Genomic DNA, 27,796 nt, shown 5'->3' with positions numbered 1-27,796 from the left:
TTTCCGCAATTGTTTTGTTTGCTTTTCCAGGAACAAACGTTTCGGTCTCTTTCTACAAAACGAATTGTCTCAACCAAGTTGTCTGCTACACAGGAGATTATCAAATTGATAGCAACACCTATCTACTGCAGTAGGTAATTTTTGTAGGTTAAAAGTACTGAACGTTCATCATTTGTAGCTCTCTCATATTAGTGATGTGTTATGTGATAGACAGTCTTACGCGGGGCTGTGTAGTATGGATATATGTGTGTGCAAGAGCCAGTCACTGATGATGCAAAATGAAAAGCCTCTGAGATTTTCAAAGATAGCAAATTACTGGCTGGAGGAAATCACCCAAAACTGCCACTATGTTAGACGTGTCCATGGCAACAGTTTCCAAGGTGACACTAATGCACATAACTTGTGCAATACATTATCAAAGAAGAAGAATAGTGGACGGAAAACATCCCTGATTAAAAGGGATCGCCGGACATTGAGGAGGATTGTTAAAAGAGTAGAGGTAATGCTGGGCAACTCGCTGCAGAACTCAATTACCTCTAAAATGGCATGTTTCTACAATCACGGTCCGGTTAGTGCAGCGCAGTCTCAATATTCACTATTGATTTGTTGCTTCAGAACCGCTGATTCGTCGGATTGTGAAAAAGTTACTCTCAAAACATAAAATATTGACCGCCAATGATTGGGAAAGAGTGACATGAAGTTGGATGAGTCATTTTCGTTGCGTTTCGAACAACAGATAAAGTTTATGCATTGTTGAGGCTCAAAGTGGCGTATGCTTCGGAATGTTTATGTCCTACTGATTAAGTTGCATCAGCTGTATTCTGATGCTGGGCAGTTTCATGGTATTATATTGATTTTTTTATTAGTACTCAGAAAGTACCAATTACTCCCGCTAATTGTATGGCCATTTTAGGTGGCAGGGTGCATTCTGTAGTACGGATGCTGTTTCCTATCAACAACAGTTTTCCAAGATGAGTGTGCGATAATACACACAGCCAAACCCCTTCTCACTTACTTAGAACAACACTAGGGAGAGATTCAACATTTCTCCTTTCTTGTCCGCACTTCCAACTTGAACATTATTGAACATCTACCATTAACTGTCCAACAGCGATCCCTATAATAATTTCTGCTTGTATTATTCGTGTTGCAACTGAGTGCTGGACTATGTAAAGAATCGTCCAGTGTTCCTCAGGCAATGATCTGCGATTAATACACTTCAGTGCGCCACGAATACTAGTTGTGGTGTAGGCCGTATTTGTCAAGGTTGTCCAAAGCCGTATTTTCTATCAAATTAAAATACGTAAGGGTTCTTTAAACTTAATGAAACATCAGTATCGTACTTATGTTAAAGATCAAATTAGTCGTTCTGTCAAAAGGTACAATTGCCTCGAAACTTAGCTTAATATATTTTATTAGGTTCTAATTTAAAAATAGAGATAACGAACAAATTACCGTATACAGATATGCTAGATTCGTATTTTTAAAGATTCTCCACATTCTCTTAGCATGTTTATTACGAAAACTAATTAGAGAGTTACTTGCGTTAGGACATCACAGGACTTACGTGTGTATTATAGGAAACACAATGCCACAAAAAATAAATCATAAAGGTCTTTAGCTGCTTTGTTAAAAGAATTATTGTTTTGAGATTGAGTCTTGAAAAAGATGAAAGAAGGAAAATTAACTCGCCCTTTGCGCAGCAAAATACACTACTGTACTTCCATTTGTACTTATTCAAACATAAGGTGGTATTACTGTGTCTGGAAAGTTGTAATACTGACAATGTCATCAAAGGTATTCTGCCCTGACTGGCAGGTCACTTGCAGCAGCTGAAAAGCTTCCAAGCTCCATGGTCGTCCGCTAACTTTTTCGTCTTCACGTATGATCTTTCTGTTTTTATATCATCCATTAATTGTAGTCTCCTCCGCCCCCCTCCCTCTCTTTCCCGCAACCATACTATATAGGACGTCCCTCATGATACTATTTCTTGTTAGGTAATGTCCCAACCAGTTTCTCTTCCTCTTCTTAACAATATCTAAAAGGGTTCTTTTCTCCCCCACCATTTCTAATACCCACTCATCCATTTTCCGCTCGACCCAACTAATTCTTTCCATTCTTCTCCACACCCACATTTCGAAGGCTTCCAGTCGGTTTTCATCACCTTTACGTGTCCACGTTTCTGCCCCATACAGTACAACACTCCACATGAAGCATTTTATGAGCCTTTTTCTCAATTCTCTATTCAAGGTCCCACAAAACTGACTTTTGTTCCTCCTAAAGGCTTCTTTCGCCATTTCTATGCTTGCTTTTATATCACGTTCGGACTTCATGTCATTACTAAGAATACTACCCAGATATCGAAACCTATTCACTTGTTCTATTTGCTACCCGCTCACTTTTATATTTGACACAGGCCTCTTCCTTCCAATCATCATGGCTTTTGTCTTTCTAACATTTATTTTCATCCCATATTCTTCAAAGCCCATCCTCATGTTTGTTTGACATTTTATTGATTTCCTTTTTAGATTCTGCAACAAGCGCCATATCGTCTCCAAATCTTACGCATCTAATCATTCTACCTCGTACCGAAATGCGGTCATCATCATGTAAACTCTTTTTCACTATCTCTTCTAAATAGATATTAAATTGTGTTGGCAAGAGGCAACATCCTTATCGAACTCTTCTTCCAATTGCACTCTCTTCCGCCAGTTCTTTCCCCTATCCTAACACTTACTTGTTATTTCATGTATAAGTTTCTTATGAGTCTTCGATGTTTCCATTCCAAACCTATCTTCTTTAGAACTCCCAACAACAATTCCCAATTCACGCGGTCAAAAGCCTTTTCTAGATCAATAAATACAACATACACCTCTTTCCCTTTTTCTATAAATCTTTCACCGATCGCCCTTAATAATCCAATAGCATCTCTTGTGCTTACCCTTACTGAACCCGAACTGCTCCTCCTCAACTTCTTCATTTATTCTTCCATATAACCTTCTGTTCAGTATTGGGAGCAAAACTTTAGCTGCATGAGATATGAGACTAATAGTTCTGTAATCCTCATATCTCCTTGGGTTCGATTTCTTAGCCATCGGTATTATGATCGCCTTGAGAAAGTCTTTTGGTCACTCACCTGTTTCATGTATTTCATTGCATAGTCTGAACAATTCTTTCTTTCCCTTGTCTCCTATATTTTTAATGAATTTGATTGGTATATTATCTATCCCGGTTGCCTTTCCATTCCTATTCTCGGATATAGCCTTTCCAAACTCATCCCGAAGAATACTAAATCCTTTATCATCCTCGCCTACTTCACTTTCTCCTTCAACATTTTGGCTACACGGTCTATCCCTACTCTCATATAAGTCTTCAACGTATTTTTTCCATCTTCCTATGACTTCATTTGTCTCGCTGACTACCTTCCCATTCTTATTTTCTACTGCCATGGTATTACCCCCTTGTTTTCTCCGAAATTCCATGGATTTCACACTGACATTGTAAGTAAATTTAATTTCACTTTTTGAGATCTTCAACCCTTCTAAAAGCAAATACCGGTTTTCCTCTCAACCTCGTATGCAAAAGATGGAAAAATGAATCACATGTTACCAGAAAACTGTAGAATGTTATCAGTCTTAGTTTTACCCTGCTCATTTCAATGGCTACTCAATGGAAGTAAAATTATGCCATAATTTTAGCTCCAACCGGATGAGGACATATTTTGCTCACTCTCGTATTGGTAGTGAAACAATTAAGAAATAACGTAAAACAGGTTTAATTATTTTAGTCTATTTTTGGTTATAACACTGCTCCTACTTCAGTCTGACTTATTTAAATCGTTCTAGCTTAAAAGTATAAATAATGTGTCAAATTTTGAACTTAAAATTACCGTATTTACCTGTATGGTAGCTGTTTTGTTAATTCACAGTGAAATTTAGATTTGCATATGGAACTATTATCGTTCAAACTCCTCTCTTGCCCGTGACAAAATTGCAGGGAAAATAAGCCAAACCTAAAAGTCATTCGTAAAAATCTAGGGCCTTGTCTTGGATTTAGCATGAACTTCTGTGGACGGAAGTGTACGTACATCAGAACCTATGTCCGTTGGTACAACCATCGCTTTATTCACAAACACGTGTGAATTTAGTAAAAGGAGTGCTTCATAAGTAAACTTCTGAAGTGTGGTACTTCCGGATCAATTTTTATAGAGGTATTTAGTGGGTACTTCAAATTATAAGTCCGTAGCCAAACTGAATCCATAAAAATTGTTGCGTGAGTACCTTAGGATTCTGAAACTTGGATATTTGGATAGGGCATATGTTAGTTCCTAAGTGAAGTCTTGATGACCTGACTAAGGTAGGTCCCATACTTTTGGAGCTATAGATCTTTAAAGTTCGATTTTCGTGTTTTCGGCAGCCTATATCTCCGAAAGAAAGCAATTGTGCACGCAGATTGGTCTGTACTTTTTGTCTTATCTTGGTGTCAGGAATCACCTCCCAAACGTTGTCGGTGTTGTTTTGAAACACCCTGTATAGTGTAGCCACTATCACTTAACTCAATATTATGTGCTTATTCCGTAAAAATACAAAAACTCAATTTAGGGGACGTTCTGTGACCCCTGATCCAAAAAATCCAATATATTTCATTCAGTCAAAAATTGCCTTGTACGCCTTGTATCTGGAGAACTACATACAGTGTAGCCAACCCAAACTATCACTTTACTCGGTGTGATATGCTTATTCCGTAAAAAAAAAAAAAAAAAAGGAAAACTCGATTTGGGGGTCGTTCAAAAATGCTGTAGCTCCTGATCCAAAAACCAATTATCGGCCAAGATCGCAAACTTTTGATCCATATTTTTGATCATTCCCAAAATTCTTGTTACCTTTTAATATGCTGTATAATATGTATAACATAACAAATTTATGTTTTATTCTGATATCAATTAGGATCTATTGCAATAACTGAAAAAAAAAATCGCACAAGAAAATAGAAGTTATGAAATTGGCATAGGCAGTTGTAATGTTCGTTCCCCATAACTTTCATTATGTTAAACTTTCAAATATTTTTGCGTTTGAGGGAAAAATATTCACAATTTACATTCTCACAGTTGCATATACATTTACACATTATTTTGAAGTTTCTCATTTTAGTGAATTCAAAGAAATATTGAGAAATTCAATTAAAGTATTGTTTTTTCGTTTGTTTACTAAATTTTAGGAGCACGTCTTATTTTCTTCGAGATTAATAGAAGCAATTTGTTGACATTTTTTAAAAAGAATTCTTAAGTTTCATCTGCTCATTGGGAGAAGGGTTATATATATATATATATATATATATATATATATATATATATATATATGTATGTATGTATATAGGGTGAGTCAAAATAAGTGTTACAAGCCAATATCTCGCGAACTATACATCAAATAAGAAAAATGTTCAGAGTCAATGTACAATACAGAGGGGCCTAAAAAATGGTCAAACACGAGGTTCCTCTGTCCCCCCACTTTGTGAGAAAAACTTTCAAATGGGAACATAGGTCGAATGACACTTCGTTCGAAAGAACTTGAAAAATTGAACAATTTTTGATATGGGGCACCATTTTCAAGATGGCCCCCCAAAATGGTCCTGTATCAGTTAAAATTTCCAGTACTTATAAATCAGAAAAGGCTGAGTAGAAAACGGTGAAACAAAAAAGGAAAAAGGAAAAAGCCGTAGGCAACGTGGAATGGTATTGTTGCAGTTTCCCAAAGGCCCCCTATCATGGGGCTCCGAAACCAACTGGAAAATTTCAAATGGGAATATGGGTCGAGTGATACCTTGTTTGATAGATCGTGGAAAACCAAACAGCTTAGTACAAAATTTGTTTTGATTTCGGGCAAGCCTGTTTCAAAATGGCCGCTGAAAATGTTTCCCCATTCAGATTCAAAGCTCAGTGTTCAAAATGACTGTTACAAGCTAATATCCCGCGAACTGTTCATCAAATAAGAAATGTGTTAAGAGTCAATGTTCAATACAGGCAGGCCTAAAAGATGGGTCAAACACGAGGTCCTAATTTTGTACTAAGTTGTTTGGTATTTCACGATCTATCAACGAAGGTTTCTCTCGCTCTGTGGTGCCATTTGAAAATTCCACGTTAACCCCTCCCTCCAAAATGGGCGGGCGAGGAAGCCTCGTGTTTTACCCATATCTTAGGCCGTCTGTATTGTACATTGACTCTTATCACTTTTCTTATTTGATGCATAGTTAACGGGATATTGGCGTGTAACACTGAATTTAACAGTGCGCTTTGTATCTGAATGTGGAACCATTTTCGGCGGAGGGGCCGCGGTGGCTCAGTGGTAGAGCGTTCACCTCTGGGGCTTGGGGTCTCGGGTTCAAACCCTGCTCCCGCCAAGTGAACTTTGTGGTGGACAAACACCGTGTGCGTGGGTTTTCTCGGGGTTCTCCCGTTTCCTCCCACTTTCTTCATTCCACCATTTCATTCATCTCTCATCATCACCGTCTCCTTTAGCCTCACCGGCATAACCGTGGGACGTAAAACTCAAAGATTTCATTTCATTTTCATTTTCCATTTTCGGCGGCCATTTTGAAACAGGCTTGCCCGAAATCAAAACATTTTATTTGCTAAGCTGTTTGGCTTTCCACGATCTATCAAACAAGGTATCAGTCAACCTATATTCCCATTTAAAATTTTCAAGTTGGTCCCGGAGCCCCATGATGAGGTCCCTGGGAACGCCGCAACAATACCATTCCACGTTGCCTATGGCTTTTTCTTTTTTTCATTTTTCGTTTCACCGTTTTCTACTCAGCCGTTTCTGATTTATAAGTACTGGAAATTTTATCTGATACAGGACCATTTTGGGGGGCCATCTTGAGAACGACACCCCATATCAAAAATTGCTCAATTTTTCAACCTCTTTCGAACGAGGTATCACTCAACCTATGTTCCCATTTAAAAATTTCACTCACACCCCCTCCCCCAAAATGGGGGCGGTGGGAACCTCGTGTTTGACTCTTTCTTTAGGCCCCTCTGTACATTGACTCTCAATATTGTTCTTATTTGATTTACTGTTCGCGAGATATTGGCTTGTAACACTTACTTTGACTCATCCTGTATATATATATATATATATATATATATATATATATATATATATATATATATATATATATATATATATATATATATATATATATAGATAGATAGATATATATATATATATATAAATTTAACATTAGCGTGTAATATTATTCGAAGATGTCTTATGAAGTTTCTTCACTAGCTCAAATAGCAATTCTTTGGTTAGCTTACACTGGTTTGCTTGTCTGCTATTATTAGCCTTTTGTATGGCTCTGTGTCTACTGTATAGTGCTGCAAACGGAAAGTTGCTGATCTTTTGCAACACACAGGTTGAGAATCACTGCTCCAAGTTTTTATTTAGCTTTTACAGGCATTCATCATCAGTACACCATTATCTTATTAAATGTTGCGCGTCAGGGAAATAATTGGTTTTTCGCCTGGAAATAAGGGAAAATGATAAAACTAATTTTGTAAGAACCCTGCTAGTCTCTAAATCAAGAAAAAACACTGTATATGACAAGATTCAACTCATTAGTTACTAGTGAAGAAGTTGAAGAAATTGTTAAGGAACTCAATGTAACTGAAATGGTCTGCACCAGAGTAAAGGGCAAACGTAATTCTGATTCTTCATTTCATGTAGAGGTGAATGAACCAGATTGTTCCCGAAATAACGATTCTAAAGTGTGACTTGCAGGTATTGTTATTGGATCTTTCTATTTTAAATTGTGGAACTATGGCGAAGTTATTAACAAACATAATTCTCCTATTAGGCTTGATGAATCTTAATCTTAAAATTTGGTATCAAAATGTTAGTGGACTCAGAACTAAGTGATCTTCTCTCGTAAATCTCCGACTGTAAATATGATACAATTGCGGTAACAGAAACCTAGTTGTCCAATATTTATAAATATTACGATTATTTCCTAGATACATATGTCTCTTTTAGAGCCAAGATTATATAATAAAGCGTCATGTCATAGAGGGTGTAGATCTCTGATAGCAATTTAAAAAAAATATATATATATATAGTGAATCGCAGGCCTCACAAGTGATCTTGAACTTACAACTGAATGTGTGTGGATTGAACAGGGTGTCTATCGGTCACGTAAGTCACGAAATCAATAAACGGCCATGAAAGGCAAGAAATTTAGCTTTTGGGTCACCAATTCTTTTATCTGTACAAATATAAGCACAGACTGGAAAATTTTGTTCTATAAAGCGTCAAAATTCACCACCAAAAATGTCTTTATGATGGGCTTTAGACGCTACTAAATCGCAAGTAAAGCATTCTTCTATCGCATGCATGAAAATTGGGCCTAATTTGCACCCATATTTGCTGTTGATAATGTTAGGAAATTTTATGATTCGGTAAAGAAAAGCTCACGAAATTTCTTTTTGGAATTTTAGTAGACACCCTGTTGAATTAAAATGTAATTCTGTGAAGAATATTGTTATATCGTGTGTTTATTTTCACCCAAGTTCTTCCCATGTGATATTCGAAAACTACCTGAACCACATTTTTGGTAGGTTGAATCCTTTTGAAAATGATATACGATATCTGGAGACTTTAATATATCCAAAATTGATTGGTTAAGTAATGAACAGTTTCTAGGAATATATTATTATTCAGAACTGAAGTTTCAGTTATTATCTGCTTCTTTGGATAACTCTACTCTGTGTGTTGAATCTTCTGTCTTCTCTCCTGATCTTGTTAACACCAACACTACCTGAGTTTCAAGAAAAAACTAATCAGTATATAGCGCATCCTGAAACTATTGAATTTTTACCTAAGGGTTGTAAAGTGAATAAGTTCCCTGAATGTTTTCAATTTGCTAAAGCTGAGTATTATACGTTATATCAACAAGTAGCTAATACTGATAGGTATAATATTTTCTATTGAAGCTGTTTTGGATCTTGAAAAACTAATTGTATCAGCTATGGTAAATAATAATCCGAAATCGAGTCCTAGAACACCAAAATATCCTTATTAGTATTTATTAAAAGCTAAGAATTTTGCTCATGAAAAGTACAAACTAAATTATGAAGACGATTTATAATTTGTCAATTACAGTAAAGCCTTTAAGATTCAGCTAGAAGAAGACAAACGTATTTCCCACAGAAAAATAGAAAGTCAGTTAAATAGTAATCTCAGGAAATATTGGAGACATATCTAAGGGTAGTTTTTACCCTTAGATATGCATCTCCAACATTTCTCCTGTCTGGAAGTATCTGAAAGTTTACCTGTTAAATATAATTCCTCGATTACTGGTTGTGGATTGTTGGCAGTCATATTTGCGAAGTACTTTACATCAGTTTATCGGACACTTCCAACTACTGGTAATACAAATAATTATTTGACTTTATCGGAAACTTCTGCGATAGTAAACCACTTCTGATTACAACTAAAAATGTAAGGGATGCTATTGAATCCTTAAAGACTAAATCTATATCTGAAATAGGTGGAATACCTGTTTTTGTTATAGAAGGAGTGTCCAAAGTAATTTCACCAGTATTAGCATCCTTGTATAATTGGAGCTTAAATGAAAATATTTATCCCGAAGCTTGGAAGGTAGTATCCACAACACCTATACCCAAGGTGCTAATGTTAGTGATTATAGACCCACTTCTATTCTGAATGTTATTTCTGAAATTTTCGAAAAAATAGTGTACAGCTATTTGTATAGCACTGTCTGTGACCAATTGCATACTAATCCACACGGGTTATAAATGGTAAATAAGTTTTAGATGTTTTATGCAAAGTTTGTTTTATGTTATTCGATCTGGTGGTCAGACTAATGTTATTTCTTTCAATATTGCAAGTGTTTGATAAACTGCCTCATCATTTGTTAATAAGTAAGCTGTATAAGTACAAATTGTCAAATCATATAATGAATTAAGTAATAGGAAATTTTGGGTTAGGTATAATGGCTATACTTCCTCTATTTATAACATAACACCTGGAATACCCCAGGGCTCTAACCTGCGTCCCTTGCTGTTTTTACTGTACATAAATGATTTACTCGATAAGTTAACCAGTAAATATTTGATGTATATTAAAGAATCAGAGAATAATTTCCTTCCTTTGAATATTGTCAATACTCAGGGTATAACTTTTCCCAGGAAAACTAATGTTTTGTCTTATAAATATATAATAGGTAATCAGGAAATTGAATTTGGAACTTGCGTTAAAGATCTAGGAATAGTATTAGATAAAAAAAAATATATATATATATTTTAAACACATTTACAGGTAATTACATCTAAAACTGGAAAAAATTTAGCAATCCTAAAATAACTTTGAGGTAATTTTTCAAGTATAAATACTTGCAAAATTTTCTACGTGTGTAATGTGCGTTCTCATTTGCAATATGGCTCAATGATTTGGAACAGTGAAGCCAAATATTTTGTAAATAATATTGAGTCTATTCAGAATAACTTCCTAGCCTGGTCACGGTGGAAGTTCAAAGATTTTAAGGACATGAGTTTGCCTCACATATACAGAAAACTCCGTCTTTTGTCTTTAGCCGATAGACGGTACATTTTTGATCTGAAATTTTTTGATTATATTCGTCGTGGTGATTTCTTTATTTATAACTTAGTGTCCATAAGAAGTTTTTACCATAACACTAGAAAGTTTGTTCTTTTGTCTCGAAAGCTTTTACTAAAAAACTTCTATTTATAAAACCATTGATACTGCGAATAAATTTTATTCTATTGTAGATATTTTCCACCTGAATTTGTTAAACTTCTTTCAGAACTTATTAAGTATTTAAACAAAGTTTAAATCTACTTATTTAATTTAGCGAGATACCATTTGAGAGCTTTTCCTTCTAAGTATTATTAGTTTTTTAATTTTAACCGTCTATCTTCTTTTTGGATCAAAAGATCCAATACGTTTCAATCAAAAATTTTCTTGCATCGAGGGAATTACTTGTAGTGTAGCCAAACCCAAACTATCAGTTAACTCAGTATGATATGCTTATTCCGTAGAAAATACGAAAACTCGATTTAGGATCTGTTCAAAACTTTTGTGGCCCCTGATCCAAAAACTAATTATTGAGCAAGATCGGAATCTTTTGATCCCTTTTTGGTTTTCCTAAAATTGTTGTTTTACCCTTTGATCTTTTCTTGTACTTCTAGATTTTTTTTTTTTTTCTGTATTGTTGGACACTGCACGTTCTCATTTTATCGTAATTATGACTCTTTATTTATATGTCATATTTTAGCCCAGAATGTAATCTCTTTTTCAAGTGTTTTGAATGTTGATTTTTACTATATGGATTGCATTTATAGTTTTGTGTTGCTGGTGCAATTGATTGCTGTCAAATATATTCTAAGATGGTTGTATATGTATGGTTGCATGTGCTATGCACCTACTGCCTGGACACACCTGTGGCTGTGTATGTTGTTTGCTAATAAAAATTCAAATACAATAATAATAATAATAATAATATTTATTTATTTATTAAATTAACTAAATATTTTATTTATTTTGACAGAATTCCACAGTACAGAGCAAGCCAAATAATGGGACACTTCGAAGATCCAAATCCTATTGAATCACAAGTACAGATGGAAAATTTTCGTCGTACAGGCTATATGGCTGCTTTCACTTCATTTGAGGAACTGGAAAATAATATTGATGAAGTTTTGGACCTACTTGATGAATTCTCGTCTCCAGCTCTATCACCTAAAGTCCTAGATTCTGTTGAAGGAAGTGAAAGCAGACTTAGCACTTCCATTAATATTAGCACCTCGTTTGGAGATGTAATTAGGACTGAGGAAGAGAAGAAGGTACTACATTTTATTCGGTGAATTTAACGAGAGGTGTTTTTAATTACTCTATGTACACTAAAAGTAAGGAAAATTTAGTCATATAAATTATTGTACAGTTTCTTAAAATAGCTACTTTAGAGGATTTTTATCTTAATTAATCTTAATAGTTAATTTGATAGACCTTAACTAAATATGATACTATGTCAATAAACAATAAAACAATTTTTACCTGTGTGTAGGCGTCTGTTAACTTCGTAGCACAGAATTCTCCTTCGTAATTCGCTGAACTGCAAATTCATCTTCGTTTTGATTCTGGTATGCACAAAAAAGGATGAAGAATAAATATTAAATATTTATTCTCTTCATGTAAGAATAAATAATAGTATTACAACAGAAACGAAAAACTGAGAAACCGATCAATCTAAACACTAATGGTCAACATAAGAAGGCTGCTGTATTTATTATTCTACGAGTATTGTCATAACTATATACGTTATGGTCGGTAATTGTGGGATATTTTTCACATTTTTATCAACATTGCGTATCACCAACTTACTGCACAACTGAATCCAGGCGACAAGATTTCTGGCTGTGACATCGCTAGTACAGTATGGCAGTGCCCAAATGTAACCACCAATAGTCAGATAGATATGTTTATGTTTCATCCATTATGACGACTTCTGCCACAGGAACTTCTATGAGCGGGGAGTGAAAGATCCTAGAATAAATTAGACATTTTCAATATTTTCCCTATATATATATATAATACAGGGTGTTAATGAACTATACCGACAAACTGTAGGAGGTGATTCTTCACATCAAAATATGAGAAAAAGTTCATATGGACCTATGGCAAAAAGTGCATAGTTTCAGAGCTAGGGCTGTTCAAAATCGCGAAAAAGCCAAATTTTCAGAGGCCCTAGTTCGAATTCCAGAAGCTATGCATGGTGGTCCTTATTAGCGTAAAGGAAGTCACGCATACACAAGCCAAAAGTGTATATTTCATCCATTTTCAATAGGTGTACAGCGTATTCCCCACAGAGTGTAATTCTCAGATAAGCTTTTAATAGTTTTCAGACAGTGGCGGCGGTTGGACGTTAAAAGTGGGGGGGCAAGACATGATCAGAACAATTGTATATCAATGTTAGATTTCCTGGTTGTTTCTAACACTTGTTTGATGAAAGGTTGTATAACTAATAGGATACTATCGTTTTTCACTTAAAATGCCGTATATCGTATTTCTATTTTAAGTAAATTCATAAGAGCAATACAGGTAGGTACTAGCCCTTTATACTCTTAAATATCGAAAGTGTAAGAAGAGATTTGAGATCTTGCTCATGAATATCTTAAAATTCTGTCTGGAAAACTGTTTGATCAGATTATTCAATAATAAATTCGCAAAACAAATAAATAAAAAGGATAATATTAATCATAGTAATGAATAATGAGGCTTGTTTTGCAGAAGTTATATTGAAACTGGGGATTAATGAACAACTTATACTTTTAATTCCACACATGCCATTAAAGGAATGTTTTTTCTCTTAGAAAATAAAATACAGTAAGTACTGCAAGCATATGCTATGACATTTAAAGAAATATGCAATTACAATATTAATCGCTTTGAAGTGCAATTAAAACGCAATTCCTGTAGCTTTCTTAACTCCATGGCAAGACAAATAACCAATACGTACTCACGCAACGGCAAATATCATATGGCACCATTCTTTTCTATGAAACAGTAATACATACAAAACCTTTAGCAGGGTGTCCACATTCTGGAAAATAAGTGAAAGTCAGGGAAAGGTCAGGGAAGTAAAAATGTGTCAGGTAAAGTCAGGGAAATGGCAGATTGGTCAGGGAAAGTCAGGAAAAAAATCGATTTGGATCCATTGTTCAATTACTGAATTTATGAAATAGGGTTGATTTCTTTACTGTTACTGGATGCAAAATGTAATGTTCTCAATGATTATATTGAGGGAGTCAGTGTTCTCTGATATAGTTGTTGAAACTAATTTTCTGCGAGAAACAAATCTAACTGCATCCTGGCATATATGCTCAAAAGGGTAGAAGCTGTTCTAGAAGAATTGAATGGTGCCAAGAGGATATCTGGACAAGTGGCTGAGAACGCAAAGAAATAATATCTCCAGCTCACAGTGAAAGCTCAGACTGAAGAATTTAAGGAACACTGGAATGAATTTATAGCCAATGACAGAGATGGTATTGGACTAGATGAGTTTTTTACTTAGGAAATGGGAAAAACTTCGTTGACTTATGGTCAGTTATGCAATTGTGTTTTATCTTCTTTCATGGAAACGCATTTTTTGAAAGTGGTCTCACAATAAATAAAATTCTCATTGTTGAGAACTTACAAGAAGAATCTCTGGTTGCTCAACGGATCATATATGATTCTGTGATGAAAATAGGTGGATCATCAGGATTAATAATTACAACAATTTACAAGAGGTATGATAAATTCAGTGAGAAGTTCAATGAGACAATATCAGGTGTAGTTGGAAAAGGAAAGAGAAATAAATGCTGGAGACGAGAAGAGGAGAGAGAAACGGAAGATACAGCAACTAAAGGAGCTGGAGGAAGAAGAGAAGAAAATTAAACTGCGGAGACGACAAGAAGGATATTGAGATCAATGAGAAGAAAACTATGCGAGAAAGTATGGAAACAAATTTCTAAATGGGTTGCATTTAACAACTGCACCAGCAAAAGTAATGTGTGTGTGTGTTACATAATGTAATGTGTGTTACATAGTGTGTGTGTGTGTGTTTTTTTTTTTTTTTTTTAATAATCAGTAAAATCATGTATGAACTCTTTATTACTATAGGCAATATTATAATGCTTTGTAAATGGTATTATAATATGTATTTTTTTTCATATCTTAAGTACTCTGTATGCTGCACACTTTCGTTTGTAACTTTACATTTTGTGTAATATGTAGGCCTAATCAATATCGGCCTAATGCACATGTTTGTAAATTTACATTTCTTTGGAAAGAAAATTGAAAAAAGAAAGAAACAGAAGCGGAAGAGACAAGGCCAACTATTATGGGAAGTGTGGAGGCTGGGGTTTCTTTGTTTCTTCTATATTTTTAAGTTATTCAGGGGTCAGGGAAATCTGGAACTTTCGTCATGGAAAGTCAGGGAAAAGTCGGAGATCTTTTCTCCAAATTGTGTGGACACCCTTTTACATTTCCAAATGAAACTATATAAATTAGGTCTCCACTTCAAAAAAGTGGGGGGCAACTGCCCCCTCTTGTTTCCCCTAATCGCCGCCCATGTTTTCAGATATGCACTGACTTCAAGGAGCGTCCAAAGTAGGCACGCAGGAGGCAAGCCATAACAGCAATGGACACCGAATGCTTCGGAGGGAAGTCGTAAGTGTTAGGAACCGGCAGCTCCATGTACTTTTGTGTTCGGAATAACGTGTGTTGCCATGTATTTCGTCACGGTATATTTCACGTTTACTTCACTAATCAGCGTGGAAGAAAACACCGCAGCATGCGTTTTTCCCGAGTACGAGAGACCGTGCTGCTGAGGATCCTTAACACTTCCGACGTCCCGCCAGAAGATTCCGTGTTCATTGCTGTCAAGGTTATTGTTTGCCTACTTTGGACCAATCATCAAGTCAGAGCATATCTCAAAATTCAGTTGATGGCATGTCTAGAAATTTCCTCCTGCTGGGAAACTGTGTACACCCATTGAACATTAAGGAAATATGCATTTTTGGATTGTGCATGCGTAATTTCCTTCACGCTGATAAGGATCACCATCCATAGTTTCTCGAATTCGAACTAGGGCCTCTTGAAATTTCGCTTTTTTGCGATTTTGGACAGCCCTAGGTCTGAAACTATGCACTTTTCTTCACAGGTCGATATGAACTTTTTCTCTTATTTTGATGTAACAGGATGTCTATCGGTCACGAAGGTCACGAATGTCACGAAAAAGTCACGAAATCAGAAAATGATCATGAAAGTCACGAAAAAAGTCACGAAATTTAGCTTTTGGGTCACGATTTTTTTTTAACTGTTCAAATGTAAGTATAGATTGGAAAATTTTGTTCTATAAAACGTCAAATTTCACCACCAAAAATTTTCATGGACGGCTTTAGACGCTACCAAATCGCAATCAAAGTACGTTTCTATCGCATGGATGAAAATTCGGCCTAATTCGCACCCAAATTCGCTCTTGAAAATATTACGAAATTTTATGATTTGGTAAAGAAAAGGTCACAAAAAAGTCACGAAATTTCATTTTGGAATTTTAGTAGACACCCTGTGTAAGGAATCACCTCTTACACTTTGTCGGTATAGTTCATTAACACCCTATATATATATATATATATATATATATATATAATACATGGGGTGGTGGCAGTCTAGAAGGCTAGAAAGTTAGTTTGTTTATACACTTCAATGCTGGGAATGACCGGGCGCATCACACAAAAACGCGTCAGATAGTTCTTATACAGGGTGTTTCAAAACAACACCGACAACGTTTGGGAGGTGATTCCTGACAGCAAGGTAAGACAAAAAGTGTAGACCAACCTGGGTGCACAAGTGCTTTCTTTTGGAGTTATAGGCTGCCAAAAACATGAACTTTAAAGCTCCGTAGCTCCAAAATTATGGGACCTACCGTAGTCGGGTCAAAACTTCACTGAGGAACTAATATGTTACAAAAATACATGTTTCAGAATCCTGCGTTACTCACGCAACAATTTTTATAGAAGGGGTTTGGCTAAGGGCATATAATTTTAAGTACTCACCAACTACCTCTGTAAAAACTGTTGCAGAAGTACCGCAGGATTCTGAAACATGGATATTTCGATAGAGAACATACTAGTTCTTAAGTGAAGTCTTGATCCGACTGCGGTAGGTCACATAGTATTGGTGCTATGGACTTTTAAAGTGCATTTTTTTCAATGTTTATGGCATCTATAACTCCGAAAGAAAGGATTTGTGCACCCAGGTTGGTCTATACTTTTTGTCTTATCTTGGTGTCAGGAATCACCTCCCAAAGGTTGACGGTGTTGTTTTGAAACAACCTGTATATCATCATAGGTATCCTACCCTTATTGACAGGTCACTTGCCGCAGTTGAGAAGCTTCCATGCGCCACGGTCTTCTGCTAACCTCTTCGTCTTCACTTACGATCTTTCTGTTTTTATATCGTCCATTAGTTGCAGGCTCCTTCACCCTCTTCCTCTCTTTCCTGCCACCATATCCCTAGCACGACCTTCATGATACAGTTTCTTTTCAGGCAATGTCCCAAACAGTTCCTCTTCTCGATAATATCTAAAAGTGTTCTTTTCTCCCCCACCACTTCTAACACCCTCTCATTCGTTTTCCGCTCGACCCAACTAATTCTTTCCATTCTTCTCCACACGCACATTTCGAAGGCTTCCAGTCGTTTTTCATCACTTTTACGTAATGTCCATGTTTCCGCCCCATAAAGTACAACTCCACACGAAGCATCTTATAGCTCTTTTTCTCAACTCTTTATTCAGTGTCCCAGAAAACAGACTTTTGTTCCTCCTAAAGGCTTCCTTCGCCATTCCTACCTTTGCTTTTTTTTCACGTTCGCACTGCATGTCATTACTAAGAATACTACTCAGATATCGAAAACTATTCACTTATTCTATTTTCTTTCCTCCCACTTTTATATTTGACACAGACCTCTTCGTTCTAATCACCATGGCTTTTGTCTTTCTAACATTTATTTTCATCCCATATTCTTCAAAGCCCATCCTCATGTTTTTTGACATTTTATTGATTTCCTTTTTAGATTCTGCAACAAGCGCCATATCGTCTCCATATCTTACACATCTAATCATTCTACCTCCTACCGAAATGCGGTCATCATCATGTAAACTCTTTTTCACTATCTCTTCTAAATAGATATTAAATTGTGTTGGCGAGAGGCAACATCCTTACCGAACTCCTCTTCCAATTGCACTCTCTTCCGCCAGTTCTTTCCCCTATCCTAACACTTACTTGTTATTTCATGTATAAGTTTCTTATGAGTCTTCGATGTTTCCATTCCAAACCTATCTTCTTTAGAACTCCCAACAACAATTCCCAATTCACGCGGTCAAAAGCCTTTTCTAGATCAATAAATACAATATACACCTCTTTCCCTTTTTCTATAAATCTTTCACCGATCGCCCTTAATAATCCAATAGCATCTCTTGTGCTTACCCTTACTGAACCCGAACTGCTCCTCCTCAACTTCTTCATTTATTCTTCCATATAACCTTCTGTTCAGTATTGGGAGCAAAACTTTAGCTGCATGAGATATGAGACTAATAGTTCTGTAATCCTCATATCTCTTTGGGTCCGATTTCTTAGCCATCGGTATTATGATCGTCTTCAGAAAGTCTTTTGGTCACTCACCTGTTTCATGTATTTCATTGCATAGTCGGAACAATTCTTTCTTTCCCTTGTCTCCTATATTTTTAATGAATTCGATTATTATATTATCAATCCCAGTTCCGTTTCCATTCTTTATCTTGGGTATAGCCTGTTCAAACTCATCCCCATGAATCCTGAACCCTTTATCATTCTTGCCTACATAATTTTCTACTTCCACATTTAGGTTACACGGTCTATCCCTACTCTCATATAAGTCCTCAACACTCTTTCCACCTTCCTATGACCTCACTTCTGTCGCTGACTACCTTCCCATTCTTATTTTCTACTTGCATCATAATACCCCTTATTTCCGTTGAAATTCCATAGATTTTACCTCCTTGTACATTTCCTCATATTTCCCAACTCTTTCTAATCCTTCTATGTTCTCGCATTTTCTTTAATAAAACCCTTCCCTTGCTCTGTCTGTTTCCCTTCGTAACTGATTGTTTAACTTTCTGTACATCTTTCTGTCCTTTTCTGTTTCAATCTGTTTCCACATCTTCCTTTCCCTCACTTTCTGCAATATCTGTTCCGTAACACATGGTTTCTTAACCGTTTTGTGTTCGCAGTAACCTACTGCCTCTGCAGCCTTCTGTATGCAAAGTTTAATATGCTCCCACCTTCTGTTACTAACTACATTTATCCTTTCCTTGAATATTTTGAATATTTTTCTTCGAATTTTTCAACGAAAAGTTTTATTTCCTCGTTTTTCAATATTCCACACTTTGTTGCCTATTTTTATTCTCTCTGCATTTTTCAGTTGAATATTCACTTCGGCCAGCACAAAATGATGATCTGAGAAAATGTCTGCCTCGGGAAGGGTCTTCGCGATCTTCAAGCTATTCCGATACCTGCCCTGGATCACAATATAGTCTATCTGATATCCTCCGCCGTCTGTTGGGTATTTCCATGTATATCTTTTTCTCTTGTGCTGATTGAACTAGGTATTCCCAATTACTAGTGAATTTGTCTACAGAAATTCACCAGTCCCTCTCCCCTTTCATTTCTTTAGCCTAACCTATATTTGCCTACGCTGTAGTACCTTTCTATTTTTTTCCCACAACTGCATTGAAATCTCCCGTAACGATTACGCATGCACTCCTCGTTTCCCGGTCTATAATGTCTTCCCTTTTTTCATAATTTTCCTCTATTTCTTCAGTTGCATGCGAAGTCGTCACTGCGTATATCACCACTAGATCCTTCGTTTTTCCTTTAAGTCTTAGCATCATGACTCCATCATCAATAAATTCTACTTTCACTACCTTCTTCTTTAAGCGCTTTCCAAGAATTATTTCTACGCCATTATGGCTACCCTTTTTATTACCTGAGTAAAACATTCTATATCTTTCCCTGTTCAACACCCCATTACCTTCCCGCACAACTTCCCAAACTCCTACCAAATCTAGATTATTTTGTTTCATTTCTTCTTTAAGATTTTCTAATTTTCCTCCTTGTAACATAGTACGTACGTTCCATGTCCCTGTTCTGAACGTTTTGCTCTTGCTTATCTTTCTTTTTCTGTCTGTCTTCTCCACATTATTACTTTCTCGTCAAATAGTCCTTCCCAAATCATCCCCCTGTCGGAGATTCGAAGGGGGGATATTTTACCTCCTGAACTATATTTTGACCTGCGAAAGACCATTGTACATATGTTCTCTTTCTGCTGCCAGCAAACTAGGGAAAATTAGAGTGGTGATTACCCGTTGCCTTCCCCCCGCAGTATCCCAGCCGTTAAAGTCACTCTGACCACGCCTGAGCTAATGACCAAGTTGCCGTACCTATCACTATGATTTCCTCCAACTTGGCTTCTGGAGAACTGCTGCCTTCTCCCAGAACACTCTTCATCTGGCTACTCCATTTAGACCAATTCGGTAGCGATGGGCCTTCTAGTAGCACTAAATTTTACTGTGGGGAGCACGCAATCCTCCTCCCCACTCGACACATAAGTGTTTTCGCAAAGATGGTGCTTATGGAGGATGTATATATATATAGGGTGTCTCAAAAGTCTCCTGACATAGGGTAACTTACCAGTTACAACAAAATCTAAGAGGGAAAACCGTCTCCAAATGTGTTTTCTATCTAAAGTGAAGGATTTTTTTTTTTTAAATCGGACGAGCCGTTGGGGCTGTACATTCTTTATGCACTCATTGTTAAATGAAAATGCACCATTGCCATTTACCTGGACTCACAACAAAAGTGAATGAAGTTGCTGTTTGAAATAGGGGTTGGCCATCGACACGTTACCGTAAAAGACAGTAAGTTCATTCACTTATGTTGTGGGTCCAGGTAAATGGCAATTGCATTTTCATTTAACATTGGGTGCATAAAGAGTACAGCCCAAACGGCTCGTCCGATTTAAAAAAATTCCTTCACTTTAGATTGAAAACATATTTGCAGACGGTTTCGCTTTTTACATTTTGTTGTATCTTCGATTATAACAGAGTTACCCTATGTCAGGGGACATCTGAAACACCCTATATAAATCTATATCTATCTATCCATCTATCCATCTATCTATCTATCTATATCTATATCTATAGATCTATCTATCTATCTATCTATCTATCTATCTATCTATCTATCTATCTATCTATCTATATATATATATATATATATATATATATATATATATATATATATATATATATATATATATATATATATATATTTAAAACAAGTTAGACTTCCACCTTCATTGATCCTTCTTCATCCGTAGCCAAAATAATGGAAAGAGCGGAGGAAAACGCGACATATTATCCATTACAATCAGGAATATAATGAAAAGTATACGGGATGGCTATATACCCAGCTAATATTTTCATAGCTCAACGATGCCCACTTTAAATTAGGGATGCAGTTAAAGGTATGAGAGTAGTATACACTAAATGTTTGAAAATAGTCAAGTGTATACCTACCGAAACTTCTAGAATTAAATCAGTGCAAAGGTATTCGCTAGCTTTTAGCGACAATATTCTGAATGCAAATTATTGGTCTAGTATATTGAAAAAAAAAATACTGTTTGTTCGTCTCGTTGGAAAACAGTTATATACTTTTTCTTGAGGAGGAGCGGCACGCCACTTCTGGATTCGCCTCTGGTTTTCCGTTTCGACCCACCGGGTGCATTACATAGTTTCCTGCAATTTGTTCTTCTTTCTTCAGTGTGACGGGGAGACATGGTTTAATCGTGTGTTATGAATGCACCTCAGTCGGACCTGCTTATGAACGGCTGTTTTCAGAGTTGAAAGTGCCAAATTGATGATTCACCGGCCAATCACACCTTCGGTCCCTGGATTTTTTTTTTAAATTTTTTATTTATTTATTTATTTATTTATTTATTTATTTATTTATTTATTTATTTATTTATTTATTTATTTATTTTTGGTACGACAATCGGTTAACCGCTACAGCACTTCAGGTATCATTTTCTTTGAAACCTCCTTGGTGCTTTCCGTGGGCGACTGCTTTCCGCAGGTTTCTGATGTGTATAACGGGTAATGATGAATTTCACAATAGTCAACCCAAGTATGAACACATTACACTGACACTGTTTCACTATGCATATGTAGGAGAAGTGAGCATGGAAAAAGTTCATTATGTAGTTCTCTCTTACAATGGCATAATTTAACAACATTCACTCACCTACAATTTTGAGACGCGCTACCCCATAAAACAGTGGACTCGCTCTTCCTTCTTCTACCAGATGCCAGTGTGGTATTCCTAATTCAGTTCAATATAAACCAAACAACATACTGTATTCCTGTTCACAAAATTTCTAAATTCAAGGTATTATGTTTTGATTGATTGTTGTATTTCATTAATTTTTGAAACACCTCATTACCATTTTAACGTATTATTAATATTATTATTATTATTATTATTATTTCCTTCACTTCCCCATTCGGAACAATTTCTGTAAGCATTCAGGAGCTTTGGAAATCCTGAATATGACAATCTCATATTATTCATTACATCACATGCACGTTGCGAACTTTAATAAGAATTTGTCTGTGCGGTCTAGTAATTACACACGAAATCATTTGAGAAATGGTTAATGGGTGTATGTAAATAGTCCCACCAGGCAAATAAAATCAATTGTGTATTCTCAAAAGAAACTTCATTGTCACCGTAGAGGGTAGATGGTTTATCTAAAACGAAAGAAAAGAATTGCTCTGTAACCGTAAGTTAAATGGATCTAGTGATATTTAAACTAGTAAACAAAATCCAAGTATAAAGTATATATTTATGTACAGTAAGTCAAGAAAAGTAAAAATACATGCAATGCATTCATTTTGCCCACAAGGTAAGCTATAATTTAAGTGTAATAGAGAAATTTTCAATAGATCGACATTTTCTGCTTATAAAGGAGAATTTGTTCGAAAACAAATTATTTTATTCACTTTAACTCTCAGATTTTTCACTTCATAATTATTTTACTTTGGTAACAGGTTTTAGTATAAAATAGACGCATTAACAACTAATCAGCCTGAGCTATGTTGAAAATAAACAAATAAACCTAATGGTCGTAAAATGACGCAATCATTACTAGCATGTGCTGAAATAAAATTCACTTATTGTTTACACAGAACATGTCTCTTATATTTGTGGAGAAAATATTCTCTGAATGTCATCTGTTCATGAGTCAAATTTTATCTCGGTCTAATGGAAATTGAAAAATAAAATCGAATGCAATTAGTTGGTGCAAGAATTATGTGACAAAATGTTCCTAATCCATTCAGCACTTTCATGGTTTCCTTAGCTGAACAGTACATTCATAATCTGCGAAATGAACTTTCATAACTTGTAACTGATGAAAAATTACGCGTTCCAAAACGAAAATCTAACTAAATAAATGATTAAGAATTTCAATTGCAGAGCATACCATAAAAAGCGTTTGACTAACTTAAAACATAGTCATAATGTTAATTTATTACACAAAATCCCTTCTATCTAGTTAGTATTGGTCTCTATCTACCATCAAATCAGAAATTTTCGACCGTTGATTTTCCAAACGAATGTTGCTACGAACACGTTTGAAAAATTATTTATTGGGCGCCATCTTAATTTAGAAACTCCCCTTGTGAGGACTAATTTTAATCGTAGCACTTGACTTAGCATTTAGTTTATACATTGAGTAGTGTTTTTCAATGTGGTACGCAGCATTTCAATCTCATATCTTTCCAGGGCAAGTGCGATTTTGTATATATACGTGTATCTTAATATAGTAAATGTTTATTTTTCCATAATGTCGTACTCAAGATAGAGTTAAACCGCGAAATCTCTCTCGCTTAAGCCACTTGTTTTCTTATTACCTTTGAGTGTAATATTCCGTTGTGACTTTTCTATTTTATGGCAAATAGTAACTGCGGAACTAAAAATTATCTGAAAATTCTTAGCCATAATGCAATAACAATAGATAAAGCTAGCTACTTATTTTAACTATGAAATATAGGAGTTGAATATTATTATTATTATTATTATTATTATTATTATTATTATTATTAATAATAATAATAATAATAATAATAATATTGATAGTGTAACCACGACCATGAAAAGGGGAAAAATACCACGGTTCTTTTGCATATTTAGTAAGCTTTCAGATATGATTTGTTATATGCGTGTTTTAAATAAATAGGTTTCATACACGTTTCACTTAAATTACAGTCATTTTTGCAGTATTGAATTTTCCCTAGTTCTACTTGTATGATGTGGAGGAAACTCCTTACATAATTTTATTTTGTTCCCAGGAGGTTTTCATCCAATACAATTTTTCAGGACAACTTGGAAAATACAGACATAGTTGAGATGTTAGTGACCTTATATATACAATTATACTTTCAACAACGCCACTAGAAACGGGGGTTCATTGAGATCAATCAAACCACTTAGTATACGAAAGAAATTGAGTTGAGTTGAGTTGATTATGAGTTTTACGTCCCGATGAGCAGCGAGGCTATATGAGACGTGGACCTACTGATTAAAGTGGAATCCCAACCACATGAGCTCCCGCCGGGAATCGAACCCGGGTCTCCCACACCAAAGGCGCGTATGCTAACCGCTTAGCCACGAAGGAGCTCTACGAAAGAAATTGTATTTTCCTCTTTCGTAACGGTTGCATCACCAATTTAGATTCTATAGTGTTGCCTCTGTCTTGTCTTGTATAGAAAACACAGTAAACACACATATCGTGAAGAGTCATGTTAAGAGTGTACATTGACGAAATAATGTAGTTTTCGTTCTACTGAGAGAAAAGTTGTATGTATCATGTATGGACGTGCTGTGTAGTGGCAAATTGCGTAACTTTACTCCTCTTTAAATAAACGGCGGTAAACTTTGCGAAGTAGTCATAAGGTTATTCCTAAGTTTGTGTAGTATTTTGAAATCTCGAAGTTAGATTAAAAATTGCTGATTCAGTACGTTTAATTGTAGTGTTTTATATATATATATATATATATATTATGCTACGTTGACCATATGATAGATATGGTATTTTTTAACTACAGTTGTTAAGTGGAAAAGTTTCAATTTAAAATACTTATATAGCATGAGTTAAACACCATATATTATTATTATTATTATTATTATTATTATTATTATTATTATTATTATTATTATTATTATTATTATTATTATTATTATTATTATTATTATTAATAATAATAATAATAATAATAATAATAACAGTAGTAGTAGTAGTAATAGGACGTTTGAGCATACCTGACGCAATGTGTGTTGCTTGAAATATTCCAAACTCCACATTCCCATACCTGACTCCATCTTTGAGAAATTAAGAGTAAGTTAGGAATAGTGGTAATAACATCTTGAAAACGTATATAAATGTGTAAGTTCAAGAATCACGAAAATTACAATCTACTTCGAATGCTTCATGTGTGTTTCAGACTTCGTATGTTATGCATAATATTATAAATTGTTATGTGCTGTGAATGTATGCCAATAGTCAGATATATATATATATATGTATATATAAAACTATGTTATGGACAATACCGATAAACTGTAAGAGGCAATTCGTTATATAAAGATAAGAGAAAAATTCAGATGAACCTGTGGGGAAAATTGCATGATTTCAGAGCTGTGACCGTCCAAAATCGTGAGATAACTGAATTTCCATACGTGGTGTGTTGCAATCCAGAAACCGTGAAATGGCAGTCCATTTCTGCTTAAATGAAGTCATACATATGCAATCTAAAAATGCATATTTCATTAATGTACAATGGGTGTGAAAGAAATTCCATATAGGTATAATTCCCAGACGTGCTCTCAAAAGAATTTTCAAATATGCATTGCTTCGGCGGGAAGTTGGAAGTGTTAGGGACCGTTAGTTCCACTGTTTTTCGTATTTGAAATAACGCGTGTCGCGATATATTTTGTCACGGTATATTTCACATATAAGCGTGCACAAAAACGTTACAGAACCCATTATTTCCAACGAAATATTTGAAATTGTATTAGGTATATAAAATGAGATTGGAAACGTGATGAAAGGAAAACAACAAACATCAGTTTTCAGTAGAGACAGTAGGAGATACAATATATGCTTATATTACAAATTACCAATGAAAATAAACTTTTGGATTAAGATCAAGATTGATGATACAAATTGTCACACTGGGTTTTGTATTCTTTCATATATTATATTTTTTCTCCTAATAAGTGCATTCTTCATTACCATTTTCAGCATTTTTTTCTGCCTAATGTGTGTATTGTCAATGACAATTTATATACATGAGTCGCAGCGAGCCAGCTTTAACGTTATTTGAGAGCTGACAGTTGAAGCTACTACATGTGCAAAAAATTTTGAAATTATTCTAATTAGACATAACGCACTGCGCCGTGAAGAGTGAATATGGTGAACTTTCCCCCAAAATGCCCTACATTACTACAATTTAATTCCGATTTGTGCTGTTTATAGGCAAGATACGTTATCAAAAGCAACAACCAAGGGATGGTTCACTCGCTTTCGTTCCGGAAATTACGATCCCAAAGATGCTTCTTGTAATGGCCAACCAATCCCAGCAAAAATGAATGATATTCTGGTAAAAGTTAAAGATGAGCATGTAGGCAGTCATAATATCGACAGTGACCTAAACGTTCATCACTAAACAGTACTGAAACCTCTGGAAAAAACTAACTACAAAAACCTCGACGTTTAAGTACTACATAATATGACTCGAAAGCATTCACTCGATTTAATTTCTATCAGCGAATCTACTGAATAGTAACGAACTCGAGTCATTTATGAAGTGGTTGACGAGGAATGTACAGCAACAATGTGCAAGAAAGATCATAGTCGAAGCAAAGAGAAGCTCCACAGTTTCTGACATAGTCCACAGTGGCGTCCAGGAAGTTTATGCTGTGCGTTTGGGACTGGAAGGGCATCGTGCATCATATGCTACTGCCGCCGGGTGACGACGGACTTGGGGTGAAATGGGGGTTGCAGTTATTATAATAAGATGTCTGTATCTAGAAGTAAATAAAGATATAAGTAAACTATTAAAAACACCTATCTACCGTACATAGTACTTCCGTACTTGTTTGTATGTACATGATGTTAGGTTCACGAGTTTCTGGAAACTCCAAATAAATATTAATTGCCGTGGTGTATGACGTAGGTCTCTTTTTGTGTGTAGATGTAAAGCAAGAAGTGGCATCATCCCGCCCAGAGGTGAATGAGAAATGGACGAAGTTTAGTCGAGGACACGTAACTGGATATGGAAGTGTGGTAGAAATCAGCGCTGTATTTCATGGACGCTTGCAGTTGCGAACAACATTATATTGCTCTTCAAACAGGAAAGATATCCAGGACAGGATCGATCGGAATAAATGTTACACCTGAAACACACTGTTGTCCGGAGTGTAATGACATATCAGCACACCTGTTCAGCGGTATATGTATAGTACGGATATTTACCGACGGAAATTTACGCCAAAAAGAATCGTCGATGTACAAAAGTTCAAATGATTTGGAAGCGCAACTGAATCACATGCTTATGGAAAAAGCCATAGCACTTTTGGATTCATGTAATCTTCTCCATTCAAAACCGATTTTGCCAAGTTCCGGACAGTGGTCGACAGTGGGTATGGAAGTAATCGGCATACTACGATTCCTAATAATGTCACCATCCTGCGATGAAATACGGATACGTAAGTATCTTCTGTGAGGTATAATTCATAGAACTGGTCCAGTCATATACTGTCGCGGGACACGACACAATTCATGAATGGGTTATCATGTCATAGGACAAAATTGGCCACTCGATTTCCAAGAGGAAAATGGAGTTTAAATCTGTCACTTCCCAAACATAAAACCCTATTTAAATAATATTCGATATCTGCTACAATTAGTGTGACATCACCTAAAATTGCGCAAACAAACGATAATTACTTGAGGCATTTTGTAATACCACCTATCATACGATTACGTCGGTGATTTACCAGATACCATGCCCATTGAATTGAAGCTTCACGCGCTGCTAAAGTGAGTCCACTAAGTACTAA

General features: G+C 35.6%; 1 protein-coding gene across 1 annotated transcript in view; it reads left to right on the top strand.

The window, feature by feature from the left end:
- Positions 1-27,796, top strand: part of ACC (acetyl-CoA carboxylase) — a 776,633-nt gene that overhangs the window by 396,586 nt on the left and 352,251 nt on the right. The window contains exon 21 of the mRNA XM_081728639.1: positions 11,584-11,878. Within this exon, the coding sequence (XP_081584765.1) occupies positions 11,584-11,878 (295 nt within the window). The remainder of the gene's footprint in view (positions 1-11,583; positions 11,879-27,796) is intronic.

The sequence above is a fragment of the Thermobia domestica genome, chromosome 10 (genome assembly GCF_964235325.1).
Source record: "Thermobia domestica chromosome 10, izTheDome1.hap1.1, whole genome shotgun sequence".
Classification (NCBI taxonomy): Eukaryota; Metazoa; Arthropoda; class Insecta; order Zygentoma; family Lepismatidae; genus Thermobia; species Thermobia domestica.
Note: the sequence above shows the minus strand (reverse complement) of the source record. Positions and strands in the feature narration are given on the sequence as shown.